Source organism: Gavialis gangeticus, unplaced genomic scaffold (assembly GCF_001723915.1).
Source record: "Gavialis gangeticus isolate Ggan-Ray unplaced genomic scaffold, GavGan_comp1, whole genome shotgun sequence".
Classification (NCBI taxonomy): domain Eukaryota; kingdom Metazoa; phylum Chordata; order Crocodylia; family Gavialidae; genus Gavialis; species Gavialis gangeticus.
The window spans coordinates 293,060-304,631 of NW_017729029.1; the positions used below are offsets into that span (position 1 = coordinate 293,060).

Below are 11,572 nucleotides of genomic sequence, written 5' to 3' on the forward strand. Positions count from 1 at the left end.
GTTTGGAGGGAACGAAACACATACCACACCCTCCAGCCTATGTAGCTATGCAAATGAAACCCCTGGCATGGATACAACTATGGAGACAGAAAGGGGTTTCTGTTTGCTTTCCTTATGTCATTCAGGGACGTGGTATAGCTGTGCAAAAACAACTCCTGTGGGCATATGCTGCATCTCTACAAGGGCACTCTGCCCACATAACAAAGCTGGCATAGCTGGAAGAGCAGCAGCTCTTCTAGTGTAGACAAACCTCAAAATGCAGCTGCTTCCAGAGCAAAACACAGCGCAGATTTGTTTTGATATCTCTAGTTTGCAGGATTTAAAGATTTAAGGAACCAGGATAAATTCATGGAAGGGGTAGGATGACAAAAAAGGGAATGCTAGCTCTCCAGTCAAGATGTCACCTGTCTAGAGCCAGGTTATGGTCCCTGGGTTGCACAGCAGGGTGGGGAGTGTCTAGTTTTCTCTCTTCTGAGCTTTGCTGGCTTCCACATGGGACTGGGGAGGACTTTTTCCCCTCTTGTTGCTAGAGGTATCAAGGGGTTTTTTCACATTCCTCAGAAGAACTGGGCGTTACCTGCTGCCAAGACTGGGGGGTTTTGACTGGGGTGTGCCAAAGCTCCTGCCGGGACTAAAAAAACCCAGAGGTTCTTGCACCTCCACTCAGGGTCAGGCCACATCTGGGAATCAAGGATTTTTAGCACGCGTCAGATCAGAATGGACTATGGGTTTTTTTGTCTTTCTCTGCAGTGAGGACATGTTCCTCTTAGTTCTATCAAGTGTATTTTTAACTACCACCTTCTGTCCTTATAGTGGCAAGACACTGAAAGTGCCCTCATCCCCCTGCTTTACTTGTGGCAGGTGATGATGTCTGAGGTTTTGGGAAATGTGCCAGGTAGCTGTGTGGCAGAGTTGGTTGTATAGTTTTAAAAATAGGCTAGACAAGTGTTTGTAATAGGATAGTTTGGATTTGTAATAAGATAGTTTGGATACAGATGATCCTGCCTTGAGCATGGGGTTGGACTAGATCCCAAGGTCCCTTCCAGCCCATCTTCTCCACAATTCTATGCTCCCACCCTGGGAAAATCACCACGTTTTTAAGTCTTAATGAAGCCGTCATGCATTTTTGAATAAAAATTATTTCCATCCATTGCAGTGGACTGAATGCAGTTGTCTTCAGTTGTCAATCCGGAAAGCCATTATAAATTTACGGAGTCTTTAATAATTAGGATCCCTGCATTTGCAGCTTGCAAGTGTTGTTGACTTTCTCTCTCTTGAGCCTGTACAGGAGAGGATCTTAAACCTGAAAGTTTCAGTAAACCTGAAGGTATTCACTCACTGGCTTTAACTTTGGTGCTTGCAGTCAAGAGTTCAGCAATCCAGTTGATCAGGTACTGAGACCGGAGTTCTGAAGATTCGGAGCACTGTTTCAGGTTAGCAAACATTTTCTCTATCAAGGACTGCGTAAAGTCTTGGGAATGGAGGCCCTTGAGCAGAGGCTGCCAGAAACAGTAAAATATCTGAGGGATGTCCAGCAATTCTTTGTTTTCTATATAAAAGAAATTACAGTTAAACAGAAATACTTTCAACATGACAATTGGTGCAGTGCTTGGGTCAAAAGGTACTGAGTTCAGTAGTCCTGCACTTATTCCAGGCACCCTACTCTCACTGAGAATCATAACAAAAGAAGAAATAGGAAAAGCAATGAATGGATAACACAATATTTCAGCAAAAGCAGAAAGTAGGATGCCTGATCGAATCATGCCATAAACCACAGGAAAACCTACCTCTGTTTTGCTCATCCTTTGCCAACTTAAGCTCAACTCCCACATAATTAAGAGCTATTTTGTCTAAAAAGATGCTATAAAAGAGTGCACATCAAGCAAAACAATAAAGCTCTGCCACTGTAATAAAATTTGGGAAACCAGAGACCACCCACTGGGAAACCTGTGAGTTAGGATTTTTAGAGAGGCCAACAATTCAGTAGAGAAAATAAAGTAGACATTCACCATCACACTTGATATTTAAAGTCTCCAGGTGCTCCACCGTTGGGATGAGAAAGCCGTCCTCCAGCAGTGCTTCAGCTACCATATCCCTAGAGAAATTGGAAGTCCCAGTCAGTCCTTACATCTCTTATCATGCCCCCTTGAAACAGTGCAAGCTGTATACATGGGTTCATTTAGTTAATGGACAGCTTAACAAGGCACAAAACACTTAGCCAGATTTGGCTGGTAGTGATGACACTGTATCCCAGCCGAAATTGGAAGGAAAGTGCAATTATACAACTGTTCCTTGGCCAGGACATTAAAATGACACCTACGCTGATGGGGGTGGAAATTCACTGGCACTAAGATGTCAAATATAGTGCAGAGGATTTAGTCATCTTTTGTCACAGTGAAATATCGGTAACTGACAACAGAGATCTCGGTCTCCTGCAGTGCTCTCAACATCTCAACCAAGGTTTATAAGGACCACAAGCAGCCATGACAACTGTATTTAGTCACATCAGAGACATGTTGTCTTTTGCACCTCTGGCAACACGCCAAGGTAAGATGCTGGTCCAAACTACCAGAACTTCCTGTCTGAATCACCGCTGTCATGTTCGACTCTGCCTGGAGTCCCACATCCACATGGCAATCACAATTACCCACAGTTTGAGAGACCAGCAGCTCACAGCCCAAGGCCAGGTCCGCCTGCAAGCAGGAGGAACTGGTTCCACTGACTAGAGAAAGCACAACCTACCTAAGTTCGACTATGCCCAGTAGTAAGGCCCAGCAGATTTATGTATAAATGTCTACAACTACCCAGCGCTGAAACTCAAGTTCATTATTTGGTAACACACGAGACAGCACTGAGAAAAGGGTTTACCCGCCGTTTTCAAACACTGAGTGACTCCAGGAAGGAACTGGCATCTCTGCCATGCTCTCTTTGGAGCTGCAGGGGCAGAACTAGAGTTAAAGGAGATGTGCTTTGCTAGAGGATGATGTCTGAAGCTCTGTTGTATTTTGTGATGGGGAGGGGTGGAAGGGCCCTCAAACCTGAACATGCAGATAAGGTAGTTGTATCTTATGTGGGACTCTATGAACGTAAGCCCAGCTACAAACATCTTTGTGGGCAGGCATAGCATATACAACTGCTCGTGTAGTAATGAGGTGACTCAGGAGAAGCCAACATTTATGAAGGCCAGCAGCAGAATGTGACTTGCCTTACAGATCAGATTCCAGTGTAGCTTTTTCTCTTTTGGGATCTGTGCTGGGATAATTACTGTATTCTTACACATAATGACTGCTTCTCACTACCTGTTCCAGGCTACCTCCATGAACATGCCACCCTCAATGTGGCAACCATTCAAACAAGAGTGATGCAAGCACACATGACTCAGGAAGGCTGCTGGGTCACAGCTCCCTGAAGCACAGAAGTTTTAGGAGGCTTTACATTAAAAGCAGAACTAGCTTCCAGACATGGAAAGACACCTAATTCCCATCACCCAGTGTGTGCACAGTCTATGCAGAGAAATGTAACAGTGAGTTGTACTCAGAGTCACATGGGCGTAGCAAGTCACAGAGATGATTACCTGCGTAGCACAAGATACCAGAACTGGGTACTGGGCCGCCCCCACCACCTTCCCTGTCTCTGCAGTGCCCAAACTTGTGAACGAATGTGTTTTCAGTCTGAAGCTCTTTCTCCTCCCAATTAACATGTTTCCTATGGTGTAAGGATGGAATGGATATTTTCTAAGAAACAAAAAAAGGCTTTTATTTATATTAAGCTTCTTTCAAAATATAGAAGGAAATCTGATAATGCCTTGTCTTCTCAAAGGAGAAAGGGAGAGGGTCAGTCTTTTGTAAATCCTGGCACATCCAGGAGGTCTACAGGGAAACAGGAGCACTGAGGTGTATGTGATGCTCATAACACTGTCCTGAAGTGCTGTAATACCACATTGCAGAAGTGCAATTGACCTCACGGACCAGCTCCAGTTAACACAGGGCCACTCAAAACATTAGCTCCTTATGGCCTGCACACATTGAAGCAAAGGCACATCCCAATTTTTAAAGCAACCTTTTCTGTTTAAAGTACTTGTGTTCGCTTTGCTGTTGGTGTGCAAGCGCCATTTCTCATCTCCTCAGTTTCAAGGGGCGACTGGCAGAACCCCACCAGCCGAAAGCAGGTCGCAGGGTTTTGATTCAGTTTCTTAAAGCACCAGGGATGCAGTGGCTATTCACACACAGCCCATTTCTGGAAGACTCCCACTAAAGCAGGCTGGCACTGAGAGGAGGAGTGAGCCCATGCTAGAAGTATAGCATTTGCGTTGCTATATAAAGATCAATGAGAACCAGAGTGTGACGGGGGCTTATTTTCATTTTTTTGCACAGTAACATACAATTTTTTATGTAGAAGGTAAAAGACAGAGGCAGGATTCTTTTCTGGGAGCTGCTTTTAATTACTCTTGACTCTCAAGTAAGACCTGTAGGAGGAAGAAAAATGTCACCATTCAGAGCATTTCCGCAGCTGGAAATAGGTACAGCCTCCCCTTGACTATAAATATAGCAGCCGGTATTCTTTAAGGCTTTGTATTTCTAATCTTTGGAATAAAAATAGAAAGAGGAAAAGTATGATGCGAAGGACTGATGAGGAAGCCAGGGCAACCTAAATCCCAGCCCTGGCTCTGCCCTTCTGATTCATCCTATGCCCTCCAGCAAACCCCTTCATTTCTCAGAACATCAGTTCTTCCCCCTTACTTCCACCCAGGAGAGAGAACGCATCTTGGAGGCCAGAGCTCAAAGGTTTTGTCCTAGAGGCAGGAGCCAGCCGGCAGTTCCCAACTAGCCCAAATGCTGCATACCAGCCAGCATGAGGCATCGCCACAGGACACTTCTACAAATGCAGCTGCCTTCATGCCTGGTGACATATCCCATGATTCCAGTCAGTTCCATTAAGCAACTGAGTAACGAGCATTGGTTTCCCAACAAAAAGCAGTTTCAAGGGAAAATGGAGATTTGTTCAAGCTGATTTTTTGTTAATGGAAGGCATGACGTTCTGCAAGCGAAACCCTGCCTGAGTTCCTGCTTGCTTATCTGGCCAACTGCAACCTCCCTGGCCTCCTGGCTCCCTGCAGCACAGCAGGTCGCCCAGAAGCACTGACTCACAAACATCAGGTTGAAGCTCTGATGCCCCATTTCAGGAAAAAAAAAAAAAAAGGGGGAACCCAAATGGTATTTTTCCAAAATGAAAGATATTGGGAGTTTCCTTTCCTGAGAACAGCAACTTTCAAAACATGAGAATTTCCCCAAATGTAAATTCCAAGTTGTAACCAGCTCCAGTGACATTAGCATACTTTTATATTATGTATACAGGGCAAAATTCAAAAGCAACTAGGTATTTGTAGGTACCCAATGTAAATCACATTGCAAGGGTCCAATTTGCCAGAAGACAGCTACTCAGCCTATTCCTCTTATAGCACCTATGCTGTCCTGGTTCAAAACTGAGTGCAGATACATTAAACACAGTATTTTTGCTTCCATTTACATTATGCCCTATTTAATCTATTCAGTGACTTATTTCAACGATAGTTTCCCATCGTTCTGTTCTCCTATACACTGCAAGGGCCTAGGACCTACTCTTGGATGAAGACACCAAGGAAACAGACCAGCCTTCCACACCTAGCTAAATCAGCTCCAGTCCTATCCGCTGGCTTGATTCAAGGAAGTAAAAAAATCCCCCTAATTTCATATTGTTTTCTATAATGATGTGTTTGTTCCTGAATTAGCAGCTGCCACAACCACAAGCTTTCACCCCTGGATTCCAGGGGTAGGAATGGATCACAAAGTGTTCTGGGTGGACGCTGAAGCACAACACAACCCAGAACTGTTTTCTACAGCCCCTCCCATAGCAGACTGGAGGTTGGTGAGCAGACTGCTTACAAGGACCACAGGTGCGGCAGGGGCACTAGCAGTGGTTGCCAGAATGGTGCCAGCAGAGGAAAAATATTACATTATCTTTGGTGAACATAGGATTAGCTTTGCCATGCAAACCTTCTACAGGGATTTTGATGGATACTGCAGGGAGACAGCTGTCTCTGCCCTGCCAATGCAAAGCTTCTATCTCCACATCTAAAGTTTGTACTTTAAGATAAAAAGATTGTCCATTTTGCACTACTTCACTTTCAGTTTTCTGGTTTTGGTCTGCATGTCTCCTGTGTGAGAGTAAAGTAACAGGCAGAGTTGTGACTAGATGAGAAGCACCATCCCTGTGCTCTGAAGCCTGCAGAGAAGAGCATCCACATCTTCCTGTGCCCTATGGTCTTCTCCCCTCTAGGACTGGGCTCTGGCCTCTCTCTAAGGCTATCCTCACACTCACTTAGAGAGACCAAGGAAAATGTTCCACTGCAGCAGCCAGCCTTCTTCATGCCAGTGCTAACCTCAGGCAGTAGAGATGTACAGATCCAGAAGCATGTATATAGCAAGTGATGCTGGGTCACCCACTGGTGCTTCTTTCCAAGTGTCTAGGGGCAAACAGGGACATGGAATCAATAATCAATCAGGAATAGGAACGGGGGGGTCCAACAGATCTGCACTAAGGCATCCACGGAAAAGTTGTCTTGTTCCGGAAAGCAAGTTACTTTCCCCAAGCCTGACTACCAGAGTTGGCTTGAAGGCTGCAATTGTGAAATCAGCACTTACAGGAAAGAAACTCTCCCATTAAAAAAGGCTCCAAGAAAAATGTATCAGAGGGTGAAAAAGTTCCAAAGCAGTTTAATGCAATTGTGAAATCTCTTTCCAGCAGCGTCATAGCTGTGGGCTCTGCAGAAAGTAGTTATTTCACAATCCCACCCCATAGAGGTGGTTGCCCAGGGGATTTCCCTGCATAGCAGTGCAGCTAGTTTCAGGTTGCTATTTGATCCCTGGGGTCACAATACCATGAAAGGACTGGAGACACAAACCACAGCATTTTGAGAGTCACAGAGACTGACTTCTCCCATTTGGCTCTTTTCCTGGTCTTGCTATTTGGAGCCTGAATTGCAGAGAACTATAAAAAGCCCTGGGCAGTGTAAGGTGATAAGGAAGACAGCTGCATAATAGAATCTGGCAACAACATTTTGTCAATAAGGCTTAGAAACCATAAAATAAAAGAGACGCATCATGTAATCGGGGGTATTTTTCTGGAGCCTAGGGCAAGTGACTTAGTTGAAATGGAAGGTTTTCCTCCCTCTTTTTAGGCTTCTTTAGGGTGTAGGCTACACCTGGCTCCTCATCTGTCATCTATCCACGGCACCACGTCACTACTGTGAAACTCTGAGGAAAGCTCTCAGCAGTGAAAGGTGGAAATGAAAGCTATGCTGAATGGTTTCTATTGCTAGCCAGCAGGTCACAAAATAGCCCTGCACAAGTAACTGGTGATAAACTCCTACCTCCCAGATTTTACTTTGAAATGGAATTTGCATTTTGTTTCTCGGATATCCACAGTGATGCAATTCCTTGTGGCCTTGCAGCCCAGATTGTTTTGCCTCTTTTACTGAAAGACAAACAATGATCATTCTGATCTGCCTTTGCAGTCTGAGTCACGACTGCAAAGCAGCAGAGAGTCATGTAGGGTAATGGGAATCCAGCCTGCACATCCATCCTGCAGTCCTCTCCCCTGAGATATTTTTATAAGACGAGAAACATTATTAAATAAATAAATAAATCCCAAAATATTCTACTGTTTCTCCTCCTGTGAGGCATTTTTGTGAAGTCCCACATGCCCAGCAGTACTGTGTCCTTATTCCTGCTGTTTATTCAGAGGGTCCAAAATGTTTTACATGTGCTATAAAAGGCCACTGAGATTCCTCTTATGTGTCATATAAGAGCTGCTCAATAGCACACATAACGGTGCACTGGACTCTCTCTTCCACATCTACACCAAGAAACATTACTTTTCAAGCCATTAGATGGTCATGATCTGGCCTAGGACCAAGTAACCTACAGCTGAAAAGCTCTACGTGCCCTTCATGTCTCAAGCCATCAATCCAGATCCCCCCCCAAATCCAAGAAAACAAATAATCAGAAGTTCCAATAATTAAGAAAATGAACAAAAACAGCTGGAAAATAATAACTGCAATTTTCCTTTGCAGCTCTATGTTGCAAGTTACTAGGGCTCTCTGACCTGACACACCATGGACCGTCTCTAACCCACTTCCAGATGTCTGCTGTGTTCCAGGCTCAGCAGTAGCCCTGTCTCAGGACTGGACGTCACTACCTCCAGCTACCAAAAACAAAAGCATTTTTGTAACTTCTTGCTCAAACACACACAGCTCCTAGGGCCTGTTTCCTCCCTTCTCGCTCTACAGAACTCCAGCCTGGTGCCCAGACACAGGTACGCTGGCAAAGTTTTAATTGATAGGGCTGCCTCTGAATCCCATCCCACTCACCAACTGTCTATTTTGCCCCACGCTAGCAAAGATCAGGCACAGCTTAGATGCTGAATTCAGCCAGGAGAAAATTCTTCCAAGCACCCACATGAAATATTCACAGCAAGATACAGCATGATGTGCTTATAAAAAAAAGCTACGTGGCATAAATAATTTAAAGGGGAAATGTTAGCGTAGCTCTGTGATATCACCGGCAGAAAGCAAGTGCTGCAGAACCCCGAGAGTGCTCAGGTCTGCAGCCCTAAGGCCACCGGTTCCCTACCATGTCATCAGCTCCCAGTGTTTTAATTGGGCTGACGCACATCCAGCTCCCGCACTGCCTACAGTGATATTAAGCAGAAGTAGGACAGCAGCTTCAGAACAGCCACTGCTCTGAAAGGCCACGCACAGCCGCAATCAGCTCCATGCTCTGAGCTTTGAAGAAGACTAATTCTAAGCACTGAACTATGCTCTGGATTGACTTGGAAACGTATTTCCAAGGCTAAGCATTCCTGATTCTCTTGCAGAGCAGAGAGAATGGAGCAGAAGATGAGAGAGGGGACATCTAAGGGGGCATAAAACCTAGAGCAGCAATTCAGACAGAGCTGGGGGACTCCCAAGCTAAATGGCAAATTCGTGATTTCAAGGATTCTACTGGATCCTACCAGCTGTTCTGTGGTTCCTTCATGCTCTGCATGGAGCATAGGGGAGTATATACAGAAGTTTAATCCCCTAATTGCCTTGCAACAAAACCCGGAATAGATATCATCAAAAGGATAAATGCACCAATAAGGCAACATTACAGAGACAATGAGTGTGATCATACCCAAGTGCTCAGCTTCTCAGTTTCAGCAACTCCATCCACTAAGATTCCTTTTTGCCTAGGGCAAATGCATCACTTGCCATACTGAAACCCTCCAGTGGGCTCCATTTCACTTTAAACACAGCTTTATTGTTCTCTCTAAAGCCATTCACAACTCTCCCCCCACCCCAGTATCTCACCTTACTAGCTTCCTCAAGTATCCATCAGCCACCTTTTCATGCTGAGATTTTCATGCCTTTTCCCAGAGGCGAAAGCTATTACCTAGCACTTTCAAATCCTTCCTCAGGCTCTTCTGGCAGCAAAGTGCCTTTAAGACACAGCTAACTGGCCAGGATGAAAGGCACATGGAAAATAGTTGTCAGTTTTCATAGTTCTGATTATTCGAAAAAGCTTATCGATATTGATCTTGCTAACTGATATCTGCATCCAGTATCTATAGAAGGGCTGCTATTTTCTTTCCCACAAAACTGCAGATGTTTCTTGTCTTAGCTCATGTATTCCTTAGAACAAAGACCAGTCTTCAGATAAGTCTGCAGAGCAACTAACATAATGGACCCCATTCTAACAGGGTCCTCTAGGCGAGTGTTTCTCCACCTTTTAAGTAGCAAGTACCCCTTAACTTCTGAAAATTTTAATAACTACCCCAACACTCAATTTTCCAGGGGATTTTATATTTACAGACTAATGTATGCCATATGTTGGAAGAAGGGTTGTATATATAAAGCCGTGATATGACAGATGTCTGATCTGGTGTGGGTAGGGTTGCCACCTTTTACACCAGGGGTGCACAACTCAAGTATGTACCTGGTCTAGAGGTGATGTTGGCCAAAGCTAGGAGGGCTGAACGCCAAATTATTACTGGGGAATGTAAAGTGCCATGCAATGTGTGGCCCACCAATTTTTCTGCCATAGTTTTGAGAAGAGGGTGAGAGAGAGACAGAGAGAGGGAGAGAGTGTTGGGATACCTGCATACCCCCAGGGGTACACATACCACAGGTTGAGAAACTGCTGTAGGCCAAGGGTGGGCAACCTAAGGCACAAGAACAAGTGAAGACTCTGTGTGGCAAATGGTAGATCAGAGGGGGTAGGCAGCACAGCAGTAGATAGAGCAGGAAACAGACAGCAAAGCAGGAGATCAGATAGGAAAGGGAATCACAGTATTACTCAGGGAATGTGTGGGGCTAATTTGTAGCATGCCTGTGGAGAAGGCTGGCCCCCACTGCTCTAAGTCATAGCTCATAAGAGTATCTAATGATATAGAACAGGACTATCATTCCCCTAAGGCTGCTGTGGGAGCTCAAACCCATCTACCTGATCAGGCGGCTGTAAAACTGAATCAGGCACACAATGCCTGAAGATCCTCAGGTTGAAAGCACTGCAGAAATGTAAAGTACATGAGAAACTGCTGCCCCATTCCCCATTGCTTTCCTCCTCTCTGCAGCCATTTTGCCTACTGCCTCCATGAAACACTACCCCCAGTTTGGCAAAGCACTGGTTATAGTCCACTTCAGGGACCAAACGTTTTGCTATAACTTAAAACCAAAAAGCCAATGGTCAACATTCAAAGCAATACTTAATGACAATGACATAGCCAATTGTCAATAATAAAGCTACTACCCCAGGATCATCCATGAGCATGTAGCTGCAGTGGTTTGTGGATAAAAGAAAGGAAAGAGGAAAGAATAAGTCAGCCAGGAGGAGCAGCTGCTGACCAGCCACTGGCAGAGAGCACACTCTTCAAATGCTAATGAATTACCTGCAGCCTCCTATGGCTTTGTCTGCAACTCACTTAGCAGCACACTGTAAAATAGAGGCACACCGATACATTGGTCCGATATCGGATCAGTACCAATATAAAAAAAATTGACTGTCAGAAATTGGCCTGGTGTGGCTGATAAATGCCCCGTGCATGTGTGCAGCCACAGTGCAGCACACAGGCGGAGAGAAGCACAGCCCGAGAGCGTAGAGAACTGCGTGCAGCTGGTTAGTCTGTTGTGGTGGAAGGGGAGGGGGAAGGGCATGGAGGGGCAGATCAAGGTCCAGTGACGGCGGGAGTGGGGCAGGGGCTAGAGCAGGCACTGCCCAGCCGGGTTGTGGCAGTGAACAGAGCTGCGGCTCGTCTGGAGGGCACGAGGAAGGGGGAGTGGCTCCTACTGCTGCGCACACCCTGAGAGGGCACAGGGGGCATGTGCCCCTGGATCTGCACAGGGCAGGGCAGGGTGGGCTACAGCTGTAGGTTGGACCGGGACTGTTCCGCGTTGTTCCCAGTGCAGGGTGGGGGGTGGTTTGGGCCGAGCTGTGCTTAGGGCAGGCAGTGGCAGCGCTGCAAGGGGGGCTGTGGGAGGGCTTTGGCGAATTTTGGG

General features: G+C 45.7%; 1 protein-coding gene across 2 annotated transcripts in view; it reads right to left on the reverse strand.

Moving 5' to 3' along the window:
• LAS1L (LAS1 like, ribosome biogenesis factor) overlaps positions 1-11,572 on the reverse strand; it is a 70,251-nt gene that overhangs the window by 27,287 nt on the left and 31,392 nt on the right. For both annotated transcript variants that reach the window (XM_019521081.1, XM_019521082.1), the window contains 2 exons: positions 2,010-2,095; positions 1,340-1,549 (listed from right to left, as the gene is read on the reverse strand). In XM_019521081.1, coding sequence (XP_019376626.1) covers positions 1,340-1,549; positions 2,010-2,095 — 296 coding nt within the window. The remainder of the gene's footprint in view (positions 1-1,339; positions 1,550-2,009; positions 2,096-11,572) is intronic.